This window comes from Salvelinus fontinalis, chromosome 27 (assembly GCF_029448725.1).
Source record: "Salvelinus fontinalis isolate EN_2023a chromosome 27, ASM2944872v1, whole genome shotgun sequence".
NCBI lineage: Eukaryota > Metazoa > Chordata > Actinopteri > Salmoniformes > Salmonidae > Salvelinus > Salvelinus fontinalis.
The window spans coordinates 38,906,960-38,930,746 of NC_074691.1; the positions used below are offsets into that span (position 1 = coordinate 38,906,960).

At 44.2% G+C, this 23,787-nt stretch overlaps 1 protein-coding gene and 2 non-coding genes across 3 annotated transcripts; 2 read left to right on the forward strand and 1 right to left on the reverse strand.

The window, feature by feature from the left end:
* Positions 1-5,201: 5,201 nt before the first annotated feature.
* On the reverse strand, positions 5,202-12,406 carry LOC129825535 (vertnin-like). The gene is made up of 5 exons (XM_055885704.1): positions 12,095-12,406; positions 11,215-11,831; positions 10,094-10,186; positions 9,521-9,859; positions 5,202-9,370 (listed from the first exon to the last, which is right to left on the reverse strand). Exons 1-5 carry the CDS (start codon positions 12,404-12,406, stop codon positions 8,536-8,538), a joined length of 2,196 nt encoding a protein of 731 aa, XP_055741679.1. The 3' UTR covers positions 5,202-8,535.
* A 1,633-nt stretch (positions 12,407-14,039) lies between these two features.
* trnaa-ugc (transfer RNA alanine (anticodon UGC)) lies at positions 14,040-14,112 on the forward strand. Its single transcript has one exon. It is a non-coding gene; the product is annotated as a tRNA-Ala (tRNA).
* Positions 14,113-14,729: 617 nt separating this feature from the next.
* trnaa-ugc (transfer RNA alanine (anticodon UGC)) lies at positions 14,730-14,805 on the forward strand. Its single transcript has one exon. It is a non-coding gene; the product is annotated as a tRNA-Ala (tRNA).
* The last annotated feature ends 8,982 nt before the right edge of the window (positions 14,806-23,787 follow it).

Here is a 23,787-nt window from a genome sequence, read left to right on the forward strand (position 1 = left end):
GCTGTGGTTTAAGTTTAGCACCTCAGACAGACTCTATAATCTGGGGGGGGGGGGGGGGGGGGGGGGGCAGAGGCAGAGGGACAGAGAGAAAACTGTGATTAGAAATGATTAGATTGGGATACACAAGACGGTGAAACGACCTAGCCTATCAGAGGGCAAGGTGGACCCATTACCTATAGGTCCTATACTGAAGTTTGGAAAAGGAGGTTTCTCCTGATCACATGGCCGGATAAGGAAAAACATCTGTTCAAGGTGGTCAGTACAGGAAGTGTGTAGGCAGTGTGGTCTTCCAAGGTGTCGTTGACCTATCTAATTTGTTTCCGGTCAAGGTGGTCAGTACAGGAAGTGTGTAGGCAGTGTGGTCTTCCAAGGTGTCGTTGACCTATCTAATTTGTTTCCGGTCAAGGTGGTCAGTACAGGAAGTGTGTAGGCAGTGTGGTCTTCCAAGGTGTCGTTGACCTATCTAATTTGTTTCCGGTCAAGGTGGTCAGTACAGGAAGTGTGTAGGCAGTGTGGTCTTCCAAGGTGTCGTTGACCTATCTAATTTGTTTCCGGTCAAGGTGGTCAGTACAGGAAGTGTGTAGGCAGTGTGGTCTTCCAAGGTGTCGTTGACCTATCTAATTTGTTTCGGTCAAGGTGGTCAGTACAGGAAGTGTGTAGGCAGTGGGGTCTTCCAAGGTGTCGTTGACCTATCTAATTTGTTTCCGGTCAAGGTGGTCAGTACAGGAAGTGTGTAGGCAGTGGGTTCTTCCAAGGTGTCGTTGACCTATCTAATTTGTTTCCGGTCAAGGTGGTCAGTACAGGAAGTGTGTAGGCAGTGGGTTCTTCCAAGGTGTCGTTGACCTATCTAATTTGTTTCCGGTCAAGGTGGTCAGTACAGGAAGTGTGTAGGCAGTGGGGTCTTCCAAGGTGTCGTTGACCTATCTAATTTGTTTCCGGTCAAGGTGGTCAGTACAGGAAGTGTGTAGGCAGTGGGTTCTTCCAAGGTGTCGTTGACCTATCTAATTTGTTTCCGGTCAAGGTGGTCAGTACAGGAAGTGTGTAGGCAGTGGGGTCTTCCAAGGTGTCGTTGACCTATCTAATTTGTTTCGGTCAAGCAAAAGAGTGTCCTCCACTCCTCGATAGTCTCCTCCCAGCGAGGAAGTTCAAGTGTGTCCTATGAGCTCTCTATCCCAGGAAGCCTTTTGGTATTTGATCAGGATCCCCATTAGCTGTTGCAAAACAGCAGCAGCTACTCGTCCTAGGGATCCACACAAAACATGAAACATGACATAATACAGAACATTAATAGACAACAGCTCAAGAACAGAACTACATCAAAACAAAGTTTTAAATGAACACGAAACCTACATATCAATACACACACACACACTATCTACAATGGCAAGAAAAGGTATGTGAACCCTTTGATATTACCAGGATTTCTGCATATCTGATCTGATCTTCATCTAAGTCACAATAATAGACTACCAATCTGCTTAAACTATTAGCACACAAATTGTATTGTTCTTGTCTATATTGAATACATACATCATTTAAACATTCACAGTTATAGGTTAGGAAAAAGTATGTGAACCCCTAGGCTAATGACTTCTCAAAAAGCTAATTGGAGTTTGGACTACAGGTTAGTTGACTCCTATCAATGAGATGAGATTGGAGATGTCGATTAGAGCTGCCTTGCACTATAAACAAACACTCACAAAATTTGAGTTTGCTATTCACAAGAAGCATTGCCTGATGTTAACCGTGCCTCAAACAAAAGAGATCTCAGAAGAACTAAAATTAAGTATTGTTGACTTGCATAAAGCTGGAAAGGGTGACAAAAGTATCTCTAAAAGCCTTGGATGTTCGTCAGTCCACGGAAAGACAAATTGTCTATAAATGGACTTCAGCACTGTTGCTACTCTCCCTATGAGTGGCCGTCCTGCAAAGATGACTGCAAGAGCACCGCGCAGAATGCTCAATGGGGTTAAGAAGAATCCTAGCGTGTCAGCTAAAGACTTACAGAAATCTCTGGAACATGCTAACATCTCTGTTGACAAGTCTACGATACGTAAAGCACTAAACAAGAATGGTGTTCATGGGAGGACACCACGGAAGAAGCCACTGCTGTCCAAAAAAACATTGCTGCATGTCTGAAGTTTGCAAAAGAGCACCTGGATGTTCCACAGCGCTACTGGAAAAATATTCTGTGGACAGATGAAACTACAGTTGAGTTGTTTGGAAGGAACACACAACACTATGTGTGGAGAAAAAAAGGCACAGCACACCAACATCAAAACCTCATCCCAACGGTAAAGTATGGTGTAGGGAGGGTTATGTCCTGACTTAAAGCATCTGGATGGTTCTGACTTACAATATGTGGACAACTACAAATACCTAGGTGTCTGGCTAGACTGTAAACTCTCCTTCCAGACTCATTAATAAGCACCTCCAAACCAAAATGAAATCTAGAATCGGCTTCCTATTGCGCAACAAAGCATCCTTCACTCATGCTGCCAAACATACCCTCGTAAAACTGACTATCCTACCGATCCTCGACTTCGGCGATGTCATTTACAAAATAGCCTCCAACACTCTACTCAGCAAATTGGATGCAGTCTATCACAGTGCCATTCGTTTTGTCACCAAAGCCTCATATACTACCCACCGCTGTGACCTGTACGCTCTCGTTGGCTGGCCCTCGCTACATATCTGTCGCCAGACCCACTGGCTCCAGGTCATCTATAAGTCTTTGCTAGGTAAAGCTCTGCCTTATCTCAGCTCACTGGTCACCATAACAACACCCACCCGTAGCATGCGCTCCAGCAGGTATATCGCACTGGTCACCATAACAACACCCACCCGTAGCATGCGCTCCAGCAGGTATATCGCACTGGTCACCATAACAACACCCACCCGTAGCATGCGCTCCAGCAGGTATATCGCACTGGTCACCATAACAACACCCACCCGTAGCATGCGCTCCAGCAGGTATATCGCACTGGTCACCCTCAAAGCCAACACCTATTTTGCCACCTTTCCTTCCAGTTCTCTGCTGCCGATGACTGGAACTAATTGCAAAAATCACTGAAGTTGGAGAGTCCCTCACTAACTTAAAGCATCAGCTGTCAGAGCAGCTTACCGATCACTACAGCTGTACACAGCCCATCGGTAAATAGCCCATCCAACTACCTCATCCCTATATTTGTTTTTGTTTGTCTGCTCTTTTGCACACCAGTACTTCTACTTGCACCTCCTCATCTGCACATCTATCACTCCAGTGTTAATTGCTAAATTGTAATTACTTCGCCACTATTGGCCTATTTATTGCCTTATTTCATTTGCACACACTGTATACAGATTTTTATATTGTGTTATTGACTGTACATTTGTTTATGTGTAACTCTGTGTTGTTGTTTGTGTCGCACTGCTTTGCTTCATCTTGGCCAGGTCGCAGTTGTAAATGAGAACTTCTCAACTGGCCTACCTGGTTAAATAAAGGTTAAATAAAATAAAATAAAAATTATTTTTAAATGGTTTGGGCTGCTTTGCAGCCTCAGGGCCTGGACAGCTTGCTATCAGACGGAAAAATGAATACCCAAGTTTATCAAGACATTTTGCAGGAGAATGTTAGGCTCTGTCCGCCAATTGAATCTCAAAAGGAAGTTGGGTGATGAAACAGGACAACGACCCAAAACACAGAAGTAAATCAACCACAGAAGGAAAAATACTGGAGTGGACTAGAGTCCTGACCTCAAGCCGATTGAGATGCTGTGGCATGACCTCAACAGAGCAGTTCACATCAGACATCCCAAGAATATTGTGGAACTGAAACAGTTTTGTAAAGAGGAATGGTCCAAAATTCCTCCTGACCGTTGTGCAGGTCTGATCCGCAACTACAGAAAACGTTTGTTTGAGGTTATTGCTGCCAAAGGAGGGTCAACCAGTTATTAAATCCAAGGGTTCACATACTTTATCCAACCTGCACTGTGAATGTTTACACGGTGTGTTCAATAAAGACATGAAAACATAATTGTTTGTGTGTTAGTTTAAGCAGAGTTTGTCTATTGCTGTGACCTAGATGAAGTTCAGATCTCATTTGATGACCAATTAATGCAGAAATCCAGGTAATTCTAAAGGGCTCACATACCTTTTTCTTGCCACTGTAGGTTAAAATCTGCCACACTGTCTTTGATTCAGCTGTTGTTTTCTCAGAGAAGAAACACATGCACACATTTAAAAACCCACACACTACTTATCCTTTTATCCATGAAAGGTCTTTCACAACTAGCTCAATTTATTTTTATCACTTTATAACATTTATTTGGGATTCCACCTATGTAAACATAATTTTCCTTAGCTAGGGGGACAGAGTTATTTCATGACACATCAGTGGAGGAGAGTTATTTCATGCCACATCAGTGGAGGAGAGTTATTTCATGCCACATCAGTGGAGGAGAGTTATTTCATGCCGCATCAGTGGAGGAGAGTTATTTCATGACACATCAGTAGAGGAGAGTTATTTCATGACACATCAGTGGAGGAGAGTTATTTCATGACACATCAGTGGAGGAGAGTTATTTCATGCCACATCAGTGGAGGAGAGTTATTTCATGACGACGCATTTGTTTTCATATTTCCTCTCCTCGATTACCTTTGACCTTTGTTCAAAGTGTTGAGGAGAGGACAGAAGGCAAGTAAAACCAAACCTGGGATTCTGCCAGAGTGAAAGCTCCACAAGATGGTAAAACTATCCGATGGAACTATTTCCACGTAGAGTAGAAAATACTGTACAAGAGCCAATCTGTTCAGATCAACAGAACATGAGGAGCCTTGGGGTAGGCTGTAGGGTTCGCTAGGTATGTCTGATGGCCCTCCTGATACCCAATCTGGTCTCTCCCTCCCAAAGATCGGATAGGTTTTCCCTTCCTCCCCCACCATCTCTAGCCAGGCCACAGATCTTTCTCTCTGCACCCCTGGAACTCCTAACCCTCTCTCATCTACTTACACCTCTCTCACCATGCATACAATTACACCCCCCCCCCATCCCCCTCCAGACATTACCTTCATTAGCACAAGTACAGTAGAGTAGACAGAAAGGAGACTAGGCAGAAAAGGAATGTGTCATCATGGTCAAAGATTGAGTTGTTCGTGCACTGTTGCGTGCACTGTTTCATGCACTGTAATGGGGGGGGGGGGGGTTTAACAGAGTTGGCTTTACTACCATCTATGCGGTCAGACAATCTCATCTGAACGTTAGACAATACAATAGAAACACGATGGTTGTGTTCCAAACACTTGTTGGTCGGACAGATTCAGTTGGCAATTCACATTGACTTCTTGACTACCTGAAATAGGACCTGAGCATTAGACAATACAACAGAAACACTATGCTTATATACCTGTAAAACGACCTGAGCATTAGACAATACAACAGAAACACTATGGTTATATACCTGTAAAACGACCTGAGCATTAGACAACACAACAGAAACACTATGGTTATATACCTGTAAAACGACCTGAGCATTAGACAATACAACAGAAACACTATGGTTATATACCTGTAAAACGACCTGAGCATTAGACAATACAACAGAAACATTATGTTGTGTACCTGTAAAACGACCTGTCTATTCCTACAACCCATCTATTCCTCACACCATTTGCACACAAAGTCTATATACAGTTTCTATTGTATTATTGACTGTATGTTTGTTTGTTCCATGTGTAAGTCTGTTGTTGTTTGTGTCGCACTACTTTGCTTTATCTTGGCCAGGTCGCAGTTGTAAATGAGACCTTGTTGTCAAACTAGCCTACCTGGTTAAATAAAGGTGAAAAACATAAATAAAATTCAGCTGGTCCACTGCCTTCAGCTTTCATAATGGCAAACATGATTTGATTACACACATTACATTCTGCCACTCAGAAATCATGAGATGGGTGAGAAAAAAATCAGATCATTGTTTGAGCGGATTGGTCAATACCACCGATGTCGAAGCGGATTGGTCAATACCACCGATGTCAAAGCGGATTGGTCAATACCACCGATGTCAAAGCGGATTGGTCAATACCACCGATGTCAAAGCGGATTGGTCAATACCACCGATGTCAAAGCGGATTGGTCAATACCACCGATGTCAAAGCGGATTGGTCAATACCACCGATGTCAAAGCGGATTGGTCAATACCACCGATGTCAAAGCGGATTGGTCAATACCACCGATGTCAAAGCGGATTGGTCAATACCACCGATGTCAAAGCGGATTGGTCAATACCACCGATGTCAAAGCGGATTGGTCAATACCACCGATGTCAAAGCGGATTGGTCAATACCACCGATGTCAAAGCGGATTGGTCAATACCACCGATGTCAAAGCGGATTGGTCAATACCACCGATGTCAAAGCGGATTGGTCAATACCACCGATGTCAAAGCGGATTGGTCAATACCACCGATGTCAAAGCGGATTGGTCAATACCACTGATGTCAAAGCGGATTGGTCAATACCACTGTGATCACTGTGTTGTGTGTCTGTTAAACTCAGCATGGTTGATTAGTCCTTCATCATGGTCTCCTCAAGCTAGGGGGACAATGAACTACAACGGAATAAAATCACACCAATCTAAAGCAAGATAAACTGCTGCCAGGTATATGAATGGAGCTAGAAGCTCTAGGAGTCATCCATTCAAACACAAGCTGAATTTGAGTTGGTGGTTTATTGATAAAGAAAAATTGGGAAAACAATATTTTCACTGTGGGTGAGAAAAATATGGTTGATGTACACTCCAGATGACAAAACAAATAAATATGCAGAAATTGAAATATAAAAATGTTTGGTTATGTATGACGGCAGTTATACACCAGTGTCTAAAATGTCAATACTCAGAGAAAATGTTGTTTTGAGAAAAAAAAAATATATATACACCTGGACATTAAAAAAAATAAAAATGTAAAAAGACAAAAACGTAATTGATCTAAACTAACATACCATAGTTTAAGACTTCACATATCAAGAAGATACTTCACAGTATAGTTACCAGAAAAAAAAAACGTTGGTAGTAAAAAGTATGGTAATCAGCAAGAAAATAGAGTTTCATAAAGGAAATATATACTTAATGAGGCCAATTAGTACGTTTTAATGACATGTTCTGGTAGTGAGTCCAGAAGTGTTGTAAACATTCATTCGTAAACAAACTTGTCAATGAAAATAAAACAAAATGTCTTGAACCCTGTAACATATGCTGGAAAACCATTGAACCCTCTCATACTGCAAGTAGCACTGGGGTGGCAGGTAGCCTAGTGGTTAGGGCGTTGGACCAGTAACCGAAAGGTTGCAAGATCAAATCCCCGAGCTGACAAGGTAAAAAAAATATGTCGTTCTGCCCCTGAACAAGGTAGTGGATGAACACTCAATTGTCAATTTTTGGGGGGGTGGAATCAAACTCAGTATTTGAAGAACATGCTTGGAAAACAAAAAAAGGGAGCTAAACAATACAGGAGAAACTTGATTTCTGAAACAAATGCCTTTCCCTACAGCTCAGACTCCTTTCAATACAACACATCTAAAAAAAAATAATAATCTAGTAAAAAAGGTCAACCACTACTAATCTTCTAGAACAGATAAACAGACATCAAATGGATTAACAAAAACAGCACACCTTGAAAACAATTAGCTAACTAAAATGAGAACATGGAAATAAAGTGATGTTGAAAGGAATACTGAGAGAGATGGGATTAAAACCAACAATGCTGAGAGATGAAAACCCATCATAACGAGAGAGATGGGATTAAAACCCATCATAACGAGAGAGATGGGATTAAAACCCATCATTACGAGAGAGATGGAATTAAAACCAAGACTAGAGAGACAAGAGAAGCAGAAACAACCACTCTCAAACAAAGAGCCATTTAAATAAAGCCCCACTGTCACCATCATGGGGACTTTCAACTGCCTTTTGCCTGGAGGCCAGAGGAACATTAGTGGAACAGTGTCTTTTCACACACATGCAAATGTCCATGAGCTGAAGGTGATAGGTAAAGGAATGGAGGGAGGAGGGGAAGAGACAAGGAGAGCAGGACAAATCAAGATTAAGATGCATTTAGCTACAATTCCAATGTATTAGGCTTCACCCACGCGCTCAAACAAACCTCTACCTAAACAAATACAATGTTCAGTTGAAGAAAAATCAACATTTTTAAAAGAGGGTGAGTTGATACTGATGGCTCTGTTTGAGGAAGTGAAGGAGGGAGAAGGGATAGTTTAGGATTCTGAAGAGACAAGAGAGCATTTCAGTTTGTTACAGGGGCACCGTTCTGCTTAAAGCTTGTGTAACAGAGTGTATGACCACCATTACACTCGGTACACTCTCCCTCAGCCATGCCCTCTCTCCCTCAGCCATGCCCTCTCTCCCTCAGCCATGCCCTCTCTCCCTCAGCCATGCCCTCTCTCCCTCAGCCATGCCCTCTCTCCCTCAGCCATGCCCTCTCTCCCTCAGCCATGCCCTCTCTCCCTCAGCCATGCCCTCTCTCCCTCAGCCATGCCCTCTCTCCCTCAGCCATGTACCAGTGGCACTCCGTGATGCAGGGCTCTCTTCCACATATAGTAGGTGGAGCGGGGAGTCAGGGGGAAATAGGACCTGAACTCTTTGAATGTGGGGAAGGATTTCTCCTCGAAGCGTTTCTGGAGGAACAGTTTGGCCTTAGCCTTGAAGTTGGCCAGGGCCACCAGATCCATCACAAACATCTGGTCATCTGTTGTGGTGGTGGTGGTGGTGGACATCTTGGTTGGGTTGGGAAGGGGCAAGGGGGACCTGGCTAGAGGGAGTGGGGCATCGAAGGGGGGTGTCACAAAAGTCATTGTGGAAGGGCCTCTCAGACCCTCTGTTGGACCCCCCCCTAACAACAACACGTCCTGAGTCACGTCCTGAGTCAGACCCCTCGTCACGCCGTTAACATTCTCCATTGCTGCGTTGTTGTCCTCCATAATATCCTCAGGCCTGTTCACCTCTAGAGACAGAGACGGGTGGGTGATTTTCTCCTTCCTGTTTTGCCTCGGGCCGTTGCGCCACATCCAATAGAAACAGAGTGACAGGGAGGGGTAGTTCACTTTGAACTTGGACATCGGCCATCTTGAAATCCACACCTTCACCTTGGCTGCTTCTCTAAGCTTCTTCCTGTGTAGAAACACCAACCTGAACCCTTTGTAGTTGTTTCTACAGATCTTCATTCTGGGGAAGACAGCAGCAGCATGACCATGGCTCTCAGTCCCCCCGATAGGGGACTGACCATCAGTACTCTTATCCACATCAGAGTTGTCTTCGCTACTCCTAGCCTTGTAGCCTCTATTGAACAGCATGGCTTCCCTCCTCCAGTTGTAGTAAGTGGATCTGTATTCATTCAAATTAAACTGGAGTTAAATTGCATTTAAAATTGTAACACACTTAACAGTAAATTAATAAAAAAAATGAAGGAGATGAACAAAAGAAAATGATTGATTAAAGGCCATGCTATACAGCAGGTAAACCCTTGTCACTGACCTGGAGATGCCAGGGAAGCTCCTCTTGAAGATCCTGAAGGGGAACAAGGTGTTCATGGAGATGCAGTTCTGAAGAACTTTCTTGGCTTCCTGCATCAGCGCCAGGTTCTGGGCCCGTTCCCCATCCACCTTATCATTGTTGTAGTTCAGACCGAACATACTGGCCACGCTGTCATGGTGCTCTGGGTCTGGCTCCACCTCTTGGTTCTCCTCCTGCCTGGGCTTGGACTCTGGGGAGGACCAGGACTCCTGCTCCATGCTGTTCCCTGGACTCACCTCGTCCGTGGAGAAACTACCGCCGGACGAGATCAGCTCGTGCTTCCAGGCATAGTAGGTGGACCTGGTAGAGAATGACATTGAATTACCTTTTCTTTTGGGACAACAACAGAGGCAACAGAATTATACAAGACAGCGGGAGCATAACTACAGCATTCTGGGCACAGAAAAGTCAAGTTCAAATCTAGATATTTTTTAACCATTTAAAATGTGTTTTTTAAAATGTGTTTTTTTGTAAAGACATCATGCCATGTGGTGATCTCAACGGTATTGACAATGCTTTCAGTATCTTATTTACCGGGAGATCTCAGGGAAGAACTCTTTAAACTGGTGCAGAGGCATAAGCTTCCCTTCCAGATAACACGCCTGGACGAAGTGCTTGGCCTCGTACCTTCATAGAAAGGGATTGAATGAGTATTAATCTGTCTAGGTCAGCAGAAGTTTAAACATACAGACCAAACACCACAATAAACACAACACCACAAACACAATAAACACAACACCACAAACACAATAAACACCACAACAAAACACCACAATAAAACACCACAATAAAACACCACAACAAAACACCACAATAAAACACCACAACAAAACACCACAATAAACACAACAAACACCACAATAAACATACAGACCAAACACCACAACAAAACACCACAATAAACACAACAAACACCACAATAAACATACAGACCAAACACCACAATAAACAACACCACGAACACAATAAACACCACAACAAACAAACATACAGACCAAACAACAAACACAATAAACACCAGAACAATAAACACCATACCAAACACCACAATAAACACAACAAACACAATAAACACAACACCACAAACACAACAAACACCAGAACAAAAAACACCAGACCAAACACCACAATAAACACCACACCACAATAAACACAACAAACACAAACATACAGACCAAAAAGCACAATAAACACCAGACCAAACACCACAATAAACACAACACCACAAACACAATAAACACCACAACAAACATAAACATACAGACCAAACAACAAACACAAAACACCAGAACAATAAACACCAGACCAAACACCACAAACACAATAAACACCAGACCAAACACCACAAACACAATAAACACCAGACCAATAAACACCAGAACAATAAACACCAGAACAATAAACACCAGACCAATAAACACCAGACCAATAAACACCAGACCAAACACCACAAACACAATAAACACCAGAACAATAAACACCAGACCAAACACCACAAACACAATAAACACCAGAACAATAAACACCACAATAAACACAACACCACAAACACAATAAACACCACAAGCCATTAAAGTGAGAATGTCCCAGAGTGCCATGACGCTGTCATCAGTATCTACGACTGATAAAGAGTATTGAGTTGTATAGAGGTGGACCTGGCAGCTGATTTCTTGCGGTGCTCCTGTGTCTGCCGTCTCCAGCGGTAGAAGGTACTCTTGGTGATGTTGTACTTGTCCTTCAGACTGGAGTAGGACAGGTGAGAGTCCTGCTTGAGAAGCTCCTGGGTCTTCAATGGGGGTGGGACCCTCTTCTCAGTGCTAGGACTGCCCGTCTGGAAGTCGCTAGCCTGGACTAACGCTACAAAGACTATGGGTCTAAATCTGGAGCTGGTGGAGCCCCCCTCTAGCTCTCCAGACCACATAATGTGCAAGGTGATAGGATCCATGTCTTCGGGGTAGGACCTGGGTCTTATCAGGCGGTTGAAGTAGGGTCGTATCTTGAGGTTGTACATGGGGTAGACAGAATAGATGTTGCACTGGAGGACAGAGGAGAGGGCATAGAGGTGCCACATGTTGGCGTAGGAGCCAGAGAAGCAGGAGGCTTTGACATCGGCATCAAATATAGCCTCGAGGACGGACAGGGGGAGGTTGAGCATGTCCTGGGACTCCTCGGCACACAAGCTGAACCTGGCCGCCTGCAGCATCACCTTAGAGTCGATCATACCACACAAGTAGTATCTCTTCCACAGCAGCATGTCGACCACGGTACGCACCTGGAGGGAATAGAGTACATGATTCAGTACTTGTCAAAATACAGATTAGGCTACAAACCAATATAGTAACTAATTATATATTTCTAAATGTGTAGTCAGAATACAGTATTTTATCATTTGAAAAACACAGAAAAATACATATTAGCTCTGAGTTATCCAAATTCAAAATGACGGAATTATAACCTTCATGCCTTGGAAATACAAATCCACACAAGCCAATGCAACACATATTTCATTCAAATGCATGTGAAACACTTCCTCACCTGTAGCTCCAGACTGAGACTAGTAGTCCCCACTAGCAGCATGCTGGCTGCATCAAACAGCAGGTTCCCCTCTCCCTTACAGACCAGAGGTAGGAGGCCTCTGGGGGCGTCAGCAGGGTACAGGCTATGGGCCTTGCCGTCGATACCTGCCCAGCCGGGGAACTCCTGGCAAGGGGAGGAGGGCAGGGTGAAGGGGGTCAGGACCTGGCGGACCTCCAGAGCTACCCTGGTGAGGGCATCCAGGCCGGAGCTCTCTGTAGCATCCTGCAGTTGTCCTAGAACTGACAGAACCACATCCTTCCTCTGAATCATACCTGCTGGGATACAGAGACAGAACAGAGATAGTTATATAGGGAAGATGCACAAAAACCTTACAGAAAGATATTGTACAGAAACTGGACAGAAGCTGTCCAGTATGTAGTGTTGTCTCTCTTGTCATGATGTGTGTTTTGTCCTATATTTTTAGTTTTATTTTGAATTACAGCCCCTGTCCCCGCAGGAGGCCTTTTGGTAGGCCTTAATTGTAAATAAGAATTTGTTCTTAACTGACGTGCCTAGTTAAATAAAGGTTCAACAAAATGAAAAATGTAATTCTGCTGTTGCATGAAACGTTTTCAAGAGTAGACTAAACAAGACACCTGTTTACGGTTTTGACTGAATAGGCCTTGAAGATACATAAATTTATAACTGACTGCAAGTGATTGAATTCTAGTATCCCGATGAACGTGCAAACATTAGCTACACATGTTCAAACTAACTAAGAACTACAGTGTTTAGTGAAGGCATATGTATATGCCTGTGACAATGTTATTTTAAGGCATTTAAAATATATATTAAATTCCCTATTATAAAATGTAGCCTGTATATAACACACAATAGCAGTCAACACAGAGAGAAAAGTCGCTTATTTACCGTGCTAAGTGAAATGCAATAATATCAGCCTAATACAACGCACGAATAAGCCTTGTGGCACGCAGTACAAGAATAAGTGTGCTGAACCGAGGAACTATGGGTCATTACAATTATAATAATTTCATTCAAAAGGAAACAATCTATACACTACTGATTCATAGTCATTAATAAACGCGTGCGCAAAATTGCACCAGCCAACTTTGCCCGGAAACATTTTCGGACTGTGCCAATGTTTCTTCCGATTACATCTCTGCGGGACTTCATACACTGATTATTTTTTTTATTTTTTTCAAATAGTCATTCGGTTACATTCCTTACCTGAAATGTTTGGTATAAATAGTTTTCCAAGAGGACGTCACTCACTTCTGGAGTGGTAAAGCGCACAGCATAAATTCAGAGTTTTCGTTCCAGTTTCCCCCCTCTGATAGTTAGTCCATTGTGTGTGCGTGTAACAATGTAATCTGCGTCCTTGCACCAATTCAACCAACCTGTGTCCACTCCAGATGGGACACTTCGGAGAGAAATTTGGGAGTGATAAGCCCAACCTCCCTTCAGGAAATTGTCAATTGCCCGAATAGTTTATTTTTTTGTTGTGGCTTCAGAAAACACCGCCCTCCTTCTTCCGTCGCGCAGGGCCACGGTCAATATCAATGTGAAGTGTTTAAACAAAAGCCGTGGTGTCAAAGGCTATCTGTAGAGCAACAGTTATATGGGTATATATCGGGTTGCTGACTACTTTAGAATTGTTTTAACGTTATTATGGGTTTGTTTTGTTTGGAGTTTTTGTGTTTTTTTTTCACGCTGTTGCTTAATTAGGCCTAGTTCAATTACAAGTTTATTTAATTTCCAAGTTCTAGGGCTTTCCAAAACATAAATGTTTTACTCATATCAGACTTGTAGAATATTGAATAATTTACACAGAACACAAACCACAGCTAGGTGTACGTTTGGGTCAAACCACAGCTAGGTGTACCACAGCTAGGTGTACGTGAACAGAAATTAGCTACAGGTGGATAGGAATATTCAAACCTTGTCCCGTCTGGCTCAGTTGGTAGAGCATGGCGCTTGCAACGCCAGGGTTGTGGGTTCAATTCCCACGGTGGGACCAGGGTTCAATTACCACGGGGGGACCAGGGTGAATATGTATGAACTTTCCAATTTGTAAGTCGCTCTGGATAAGAGTGTCTGCTAAATAATGTAAATGTACTGTAGTAGCTCTGGATCAGAGAGTCTGTTAAATGACTCACTACTGTAGTGGCTCTGGAAAAGAGAGTCTGTTAAATGACTCACTACTGTAGTGGCTCTGGATAAGAGAGTCTGTTAAATGACTCACTACTGTAGTGGCTCTGGATAAGAGAGTCTGTTAAATGACTCACTGCTGTAGTGGCTCTGGATAAGAGAGTCTGTTAAATGACTCACTACTGTAGTGGCTCTGGAAAAGAGTCTGTTAAATGACTCACTACTGTAGTGGCTCTGGATCAGAGAGTCTGTTAAATGACTCACTACTGTAGTGGCTCTGGATAAGAGAGTCTGTTAAATGACTCACTACTGTAGTGGCTCTGGATCAGAGAGTCTGTTAAATGACTAAAATGTGGAGCTGTTCCTCACAGCTCTGTCCTGCAAGTCTTTTGTTCTCCACATACTGCACAACAACCCTGTATGTCAACCACACCAGACTAAACCCATCTAATCTATGCACACACACATATCTAAATAATAATAGGGCCCCGTGTGGCTCAGTTGGTAGAGCATGGCGCTTGCAACGCCAGGGTTGTGGGTTCGATTCCCACGGGGGGCCAGTACAAAAAAAAAAAAGTATGAATGTATGTACTTGTAAGTCGCTCTGGATAAGAGCGTCTGCTAAATGACTTAAATGTAAATGTAAATAAGGCCTTATCTAAAACAAATGTATAATGTATAAACCCCCACCTTTGTCTCCCCTCTGTCCAATGCCGTCCTGGGTAGACATGCTGGTGCCTGGGTGTTCTGGTGCCTGGGGTTCAAGGAGTTGACCTGCAGCTTATCTGCTATGTGGAGGGAGATAGAGATTACACTGGTTGTAATTCATCTGGGGGTTTGGGTCAAACCACAGCTAGGTGTACGTGAACAGAAATTAGCTACAGGTGGATGGGAATATTCAAACCTATTTTAGGATAGATTATAGACAGGAAAGTCTAAACTGGTCTCTCACACAACTCTCTACCTCTCTTTATTTTGCCTTCATTTAACTAGGCAAGTCAGTTAAAGAACAAATTCTTATTTACAATGACGGCCTACCCCGGACAATCACAGGGCTAATTGTGCACCGCCCTATGGGACTCCCAATCACAGCCAGATGGGAGACAGCCTGGATTTGAACCAGGGACTGCAGTGACACCTCTTGCACTGAGATGCAGTGTCTTGGACCACTGAGCCACTCGGGAGCCCACTGTCTCTCTTGCTCTGTCTCTCTCTCTTTCATTATGTTTTCCACTTTTGATTGGACTGGCATTGATGTGTTAGGACTACTGGCTTCCAGATTGACTGAATCTGCTAGCTCTGTGTAATATTTTCAGATTCCTCACATCAAAAAAAGCTATTTCCTAATATAGTACAGGCCCATAGCAATAGAATACTCTTGACCTTGTAGATACTACACAGCAAGTCTGCAGGAGGCCTTTGATTTAAAACCAATTACTTTCATTCTTTAATTTAATTTCAACCCATGGAGCTTCCCCACATCCCAACAGATATCTCCCACAGGGAAGAAACTATTGGTCACATCCCAGGGATGGTATTGGTCACATGCCAGGGAAGGTATTGGCCACATCCCAGGGAAGGTATTGGCCACATCCCAGGGATGGTATTGGTCACATCCCAGGGATGGTATTGGTCACATCCCAGGGATGGTATTGGTCACATGCCAGGGAAGGTATTGGCCACATGCCAGGGAAAATATTGACCACATCCCAGGGAAGGTATTGACCACATCCCAGGGAAGTTATTGGTCACATCCCAGGGAAGGTATTGGTCACATCCCAGGGAAGGTATTGGTCACATGCCAGGGAAAATATTGACCACATGCCAGGGAAGATATTGGTTTGGAGTCATTTTTCCCGATTTGCTTCAAATCTGCCAAGCCTGGTTCTGTCTTCGGGAAACTTGTGGATGTTTGTCATTTTCTATGTAAGTCTTATATTTGTGTGTGTGGGGGGGGGGGGTTCTTGATATAAATTTCGAAATTTGTTTTAACATGTTTAATGTTTAAAATGCTGTGCTTGTAGTTAAGCTTTGCACTGACCCCAGCAACCCTTTACAATGAAAGTGTCATTTGTGATCTGTACGTGAGCTGTTGAACTGACTCTTCTGGGCGAAGGATATCCTGCTGTGTTTTTATTCACTTCCCATTGGCTGATCAGATTGATATTCTGGTCTTGTGGAGTCCATTGACTGGGGTCAGTCCCACACCTTAAGTGTGTTGATTAGCTGTACTGTGCTACACTGTGGACACAGGAGGGAGGGCTGGCCAAAGGTGTTTGAATGCAAATAGAGCAACACTAAGGTCGGCTCCGATAGTCTCTCACATGCTGTGTGTGTGTGTGTGTGTGTGTGTGTGTGTGCGTATGTGTGTGTGTGTGTGTGTGTGTGTGTGTGTGTGTGTGTGTGTGTGTGTGTGTGTGTGTGTGTGTGTGTGTGTGTGTGTGTGTGTGTGTGTGTGTGTGTGTGTGTGTGTGTGTGTGTGTGTGTGAAGGGGGAAGGGGGTGACTGCCGATCAGTGAAGACAGTCCACTGGTTCACCTTTGTGTCCAGAGGCCCTGGACTCCAGGGGGCCCCCATTGATTTTGTTAGTCACTCTAACTCAGATATCATATGAACATGGCATAAATCATGGCAAAACGAATAGAATTGCATAACATTTGTTTTAAAACAGCAACATTGTCTTTAGACGCCATGGCAAAATGAGTAGAATTGCAGAGAATTTACTTTTAACGTTGCATTTTTGTTTTTACGTTTCCACCACGACAGTTGATGAAACTGAAGAGTTTTTCTGTCTGTAATAAAGTTCTTTTGTTGGGAAAAACTCATTCTGATTGGCTGGGCCTGGCTCTGCAGTGGCTGGGCCTGGCTCTCCAGTGGCTGGGCCTGGCTCTGCAGTGGCTGGGCCTGGCTCTGCAGTGGGTGGGCCTTTGCCCAGTCATGTCAAATCCATAGATTAGGGGTTAATGAATTTATTTAAATTGACTGATTTCCTTATATGAACTGTACTTTAGTAAAACCTTTGAAATTGTTGCATGTTGTGTATAATTTTGTTCAGTAAAGATAGATAATGTCTATTTATTCGGCCCATGGCCCACCATGCAGAATTTATTTTGGCCCACCAAGCAGATTATATTTTGGCCCTCCATGCAGATTATATTTTGGCCCTCCATGCAGATTATATTTTGGCCCTCCATGCAGATTATATTTTGGCCCACCACTCAGATTATATTTTGGCCCACCACTCAGATTATATTTTGGCCCACCGTGCAGATAATATTTTGGCCCTCCATGCAGATAATATTTTGGCCCACCATGCAGATTATATTTTGGCCCTCCATGCAGATAATATTTTGGCCCTCCATGCAGATAATATTTTGGCCCACCATGCAGATAATATTTTGGCCCTCCATGCAGATAATATTTTGGCCCTCCATGCAGATAATATTTTGGCCCTCCATGCAGATAATATTTTGGCCCACCACTCAGATTATATTTTGGCCCACCACTCAGATTATATTTTGGCCCTCCATGCAGATTATATTTTGGCCCTCCATGCAGATTATATTTTGGCCCTCCATGCAGATTATATTTTGGCCCACCATGCAGATTATATTTTGGCCCACCACTCAGATTATATTTTGGCCCTCCACTCAGATTATATTTTGGCCCACCACTCAGATTATATTTTGGCCCACCACTCAGATTATATTTTGGCCCACCACTCAGATTATATTTTGGCCCTCCATGCAGATTATATTTTGGCCCACCTCTCAGATTATATTTTGGCCCACCACTCAGATTATATTTTGGCCCACCACTCAGATTATATTTTGGCCCTCCACTCAGATTATATTTTGGCCCTCCATGCAGATTATATTTTGGCCCACCACTCAGATTATATTTTGGCCCACCACTCAGATTATATTTTGGCCCACCACTCAGATTATATTTTGGCCCACCTCTCAGATTATATTTTGGCCCTCCATGCAGATTATATTTTGGCCCACCTCTCAGATTATATTTTGGCCCACCACTCAGATTATATTTTGGCCCTCCACTCAGATTATATTTTGGCCCTCCATGCAGATTATATGGCCTATGCTTAACCTGATTAAGACTATCAACAACAAATTTGCACATAAATATAGATTTCTCGTAATTCAAGTCTTGATGTGAGCATGAGTTGATGTGTGCAGATGATAACAGCAGCTGTTCTAGTTAGTTTTGTCCGTTTTTAATATATTTTTATTTTTTACATTGAATGTCAGCTCCGCTGCTAACGTAATGGGCCACTTGGCAAGCGATATCCATCTGTACCTACAGTACCCACAGGACACTATCTCTGTACCCACAGGACACTATCTCTGTACCCACAGGACACTATCTCTGTACCCACAGGACACTATCTCTGTACCCACAGGCATCCTGGCCTGCCACATCCTGTCCTGTAGAGTGACATCCTGTCCAACAGAGTGACATCCTGTCCTGTAGAGTGACGTCCTGTCCTGTAGAGTGACATCCTGTCCTGTAGAGTGACATCCTGTCCTACAGAGTGACATCCTGTCCTACAGAGTGACATCCTGTCCTGTAGAGTGACATCCTGTCCTACAGAGTGACATCCTGTCCTGTAGAGTGACATCCTGTCCTGCTACATCCTGTCCTGTAGAGTGACATCCTGTCCTGCTACATCCTGTCCTGTAGAGTGACATCCTGTCCTGTAGAGTGACATCCTGTCCTGTAGAGTGACATCCTGTCCTACAGAGTGACATCCTGTCCTGTAGAGTGACATCCTGTCCTGCTACATCCTGTCCTGTAGAGTGACATCCTGTCCTGTAGAGTGGCATCCTGTCCTGCTACATCCTGTCCTGTAGAGTGACATCCTGTCCTGTAGAGTGACATCCTGTCCTGTAGAGTGACATCCTGTCCTGTACAGTGACATCCTGTCCTGTAGAGTGACATCCTGTCCAACAGAGTGACATCCTGTCCTGTAGAGTGACATCCTGTCCTATAGAGTAACATCCTGTCCTGTAGAGTGATATCCTGTCCTGTAGAGTGACATACTGTCTTGCTACATTCTGTCCTGTAGAGTGACATCCTGTCCTGCTACATCCTGTCCTGTAGAGTGACATCCTGTCCTGTAGAGTGACATCCTGTCCTGTAGAGTGACATCCTGTCCTGTAGAGTAACATCCTGTCCTGTAGAGTGATATCCTGTCCTCTAGAGTGATATCCTGTCCTGTAGAGTGACATCCTGTCTTGCTACATTCTGTCCTGTAGAGTGACATCCTGTCCTGCTACATCCTGTCCTGTAGAGTGACATCCTGTCCTGTAGAGTAACATCCTGTCCTGTAGAGTGATATCCTGTCCTGTAGAGTAACATCCTGTCCTGTAGAGTAACATCCTGTCCTGTACTGTAGTGTCCTGTTCTATAGTGTCCTGTCCTTGAGTGTCCTGTCCTGTCGTGTAGTGTCCTGTAGTGTAGTGTCCTGTCCTGTAGTGTCCTGTCCTGTAGTGTAGTGTCCTGTAGTGTAGTGTCCTGTAGTGTCCTGTAGTGTCCTGTCCTGTAGTGTAGTGTCCTGTAGTGTAGTGTCCTGTAGTGTAGTGTCCTATAGTGTAGTGTCCTATAGTGTAGTGTCCTGTAGTGTAGTGTCCTGTAGTGTAGTGTCCTGTAGTGTAGTGTCCTGTCCTGTAGTGTAATGTCCTGTAGTGTAGTGTCCTGTAGTGTAGTGTCCTATAGTGTAGTGTCCTGTAGTGTAGTGTCCTATAGTGTAGTGTCTATAGTGTAGTGTCCTATAGTGTAGTGTCCTATAGTGTAGTGTCCTATAGTGTAGTGTCCTGTAGTGTAGTGTCCTGTAGTGTCCTGTAGTGTAATGTCCTGTAGTGTAGTGTCCTGTCCTGTAGTGTCCTGTAGTGTAATGTCCTGTAGTGTAGTGTCCTGTAGTGTAGTGTCCTATAGTGTAGTGTCCTATAGTGTAGTGTCCTATAGTGTAGTGTCCTGTAGTGTAGTGTCCTGTAGTGTAGTGTCCTGTAGTGTAGTGTCCTGTAGTGTAGTGTCCTGTCCTGTAGTGTCCTGTCCTGTAGTGTAGTGTCCTGTAGTGTAGTGTCCTATAGTGTAGTGTCCTATAGTGTAGTGTCCTGTAGTGTAGTGTCCTATAGTGTAGTGTCCTGTAGTGTAGTGTCCTGTAGTGTAGTGTCTGTAGTGTAGTGTCCTGTAGTGTAGTGTCCTGTAGTGTAGTGTCCTGTAGTGTAGTGTCCTGTCCTATAGTGTCACGTCCTGTAGTGCAGTGTCCTGTCCTATAGTGTAGTGTCCTGTAGTGTAGTGTCCTATAGTGTAGTGTCCTATAGTGTAGTGTCTATAGTGTAGTGTCCTATAGTGTAGTGTCCTGTAGTGTAGTGTCCTGTAGTGTCCTGTCCTATAGTGTAGTCTCCTATAGTGTAGTGTCTATAGTGTAGTGTCCTATAGTGTAGTGTCCTGTAGTGTAGTGTCCTGTAGTGTAGTGTCCTGTAGTGTCCTGTCCTGTAGTGTCCTGTCCTTTATTGTCACGTCCTGTAGTGTCCTGTACTGTAATGTCCTGTCCTATAGTGTAGTGTCCTATAGTGTAGTGTCCTGTAGTGTAGTGTCCTGTAGTGTAATGTCCTGTCCTGTCGTGTCCTGTCCAGCGGTGTGATGTCCTGCAGTGTGTCTTGTCCTGTATTGTCGTGTCCTGTAGTGCATAGGCAGAAATCCCAGGGGGGACGGGGGGGACACGACCACGTGTCACCCCGTGTCACAGCCACGGCAGGACCAGGTGTCACCCTTGTTGCCAGCAGCACCAGTATAGGGGACAGTGGCACAGCCACGGCAGGACCAGGTGTCACCCTTGTTGCCAGCAGCACCAGTATAGGGGACAGTGGCACAGCCACGGCAGGACCAGGTGTCACCCTTGTTGCCAGCAGCACCAGTATAGGGGACAGTGGCACAGCATCGTCCAGTTACCACAGTGATGGCACAAAACCATATCAGCCACACCCACAATTTATAGAACCGCAAACTCTTGCCAACAGAGTGTTGACGTTTCAAGAGAGATGGTTTCGCGATTTCCCCTGGCTACACTATAATCCATCAGTAAAAGGAGTGTTGTGTTTTCACTGGAGCCAAGGGTTTTTAAGCCAGCCATCTTTTTGCCAAAGAGCAGATGCTGCCTTCATTAGTGCAGGATTTAGGAACTGGAGAAAAGCCATTGAAAAATTCACAGCACATCAAAACTGCCAAACCCACCGCCACTTTGTAACTGTAACAGCACACCAGCTAAATCCAATCAGTGTCCAGTTATCCAGCGCGTGGGGTAAACAGCAGGAGGACGCAAGGCATTGCTTGATGACAATTGTTAGTTCAATGCTGCATGTAGCAAGACACGGACAAACCATTAGAGGCCACACGGATGACAATGGGAATTTATAAATCTGATAACACAGGCTGGCTGCTCAGACTCCCCACTGATCCGGGATTCCCTTTCCTGGGTCCATCAGTTAGGTGTCCTCCATGGCCAGTCAGGAAAGTTTAAGAGCATGTTTGAATCAATTGCCACGTCCGATGATACAAATCTGACCACCCTGAAACCCCTATGTCCAACAAGGTGGACTGTGTGGACTACTGCTATTAGAGCTGTGCTAGGGCAGTATGAGCGGGTACTAAGCAGCCTAGAGGAGATGGCAAAAAACTGCATCCAAGACAGCTTCAACTGCCAGTGGCATATTTGAGCACTTCAGCAAAGGCAAGACTGTGTTGGGCCTCACACTTGCCTCTGCTGTTCTTGGAGAGCTTGAATGTCTAAACATTTCACTGCAGAAGAAAACTCAGACTGTCTCTGGTATGCAGGCTGTAGTCGAGTGTGTGCGGTCATCTCTTAGGGGCACGAGAAATGACAAAAGCTACCTTTGACTCCCTTGAATCCATTGAGACACACTCAAGACGATTTGCTGGCAAAGCAGTGGATCACTATAGGGCAGAATCTTTTAAAGTGTTGGATGGTGTGGAGGTTCAGTTTGGCGACCGTTTTGACCAGGACAGTCTAAACGTCCTGCAAAAGTTGGAAGGAGCGCTTCTCACGGGGGAGTTGGATGAGTCTCTAGATCAGTACCCTGAGCTGAACATAGATTCTCTTTCAGTGCAGTTGCCTCTCTTTCGCAACAAATACCCCTGTAGCAGCAGTGGAGAGGCAGCAAAGGTCCTCAGGAGGCTTCCAGTGGAGGTGCGGGGGTTGTTTGACCAAGTTGAGGTGCTGATCAGAATTTTGTTTGTGGTGCCAGTGTCAAATCAATCAAATTTATTTATAAAGCCCTTTTTACATCAGCTGACGTCGCAAAGTGCTGTACAGAAACCCAGCCTAAAACCCCAAACAGCAAGCAATGCAGGTGTAGAAGCATGGTGGCTAGGAAAAACTCCCTAGAAAGAACAGAACCTAGGAAGGAACCTAGAGAGGAACCAGGCTATGAGGGGTGGCCAGTCCTCTTCTGGCTGTGCCGGGTGGAGATTATAACAGAACATGGCCAAGATGTTCAAATGTTCATAGATGACCAGCAGGGTCAAATAATAATAATCACAGTGGTTGTCGAGGGTGCAACAGGTCAGCACCTCAGGAGTAAATGTCAGTTGGCTTTTCATAGCCGATCATTCAGAGTATCTCTACCGCTCCTGCTGTCTCTAGAGAGTTGAAAACAGCAGGTCTGGGACAGGTAGCACGTCCAGTGAACAGGTCAGGGTTCCATAGCCACAGGCAGAACAGTTGAAACTGGAGCAGCAGCACGGCCAGCTGGACTGGGCAAGGAGTCATCAGGCCAGGTAGTCCTGAGGCATGGTCCTAGGGCTCAGGTCCTCCGAGAGAGAAAAAGAAAGAAAGAAAGAAAGAAAGAAAGAAAGAAAGAAAGAAAGAAAGAAAGAAAAAAAGAAAAAGAGAGAGAATTAGAGAGAGCATACTTAAATTCAGACAGGACACCGGATAAGACAGGAGAAATACTCCAGATATAACAGACTGACCCTAGCCCCCAGACAGATAAACTACTGCAGCATAAATACGTGTCTTCGTGTGAGGTTAAGAGGAGTTTCCGTGCACTCCGCAGGTTGAAAACTTGGCTACGGGCTAGCATGGGCCAAAAGAGACTGAACGGCATAGTTGTCTGTAATCAAATCAAAACAATTCTTTTGTCACGTCAGTGAAATGATTACTTACAGGCCCTAACCAACAGTGTTGTATTCACCTTACAGTGAAATGATTACTTACAGGCCCTAACCAACAGTGCAATTTTTAAGTAAAAAATAGGTATTAGGTGAACAATAGATAAGTAAGGAAATAAAAAAACAACCGTAAAAGACAGTGAATGATAACAGTAGCGAGGCTTTATAGAGTAGCGAGGTTATAACGGTAGCGAAGCTACATACAGACACCAGTTAGTCGGGCTAATTGAGGTAGTATGTACATGAATGCATAGTTAAAGTGACAATGCATATATGATAAACAGAGAGTAGCAGCAACGTAAAAGAGGGTTGGGGGGGCACAATGCAAT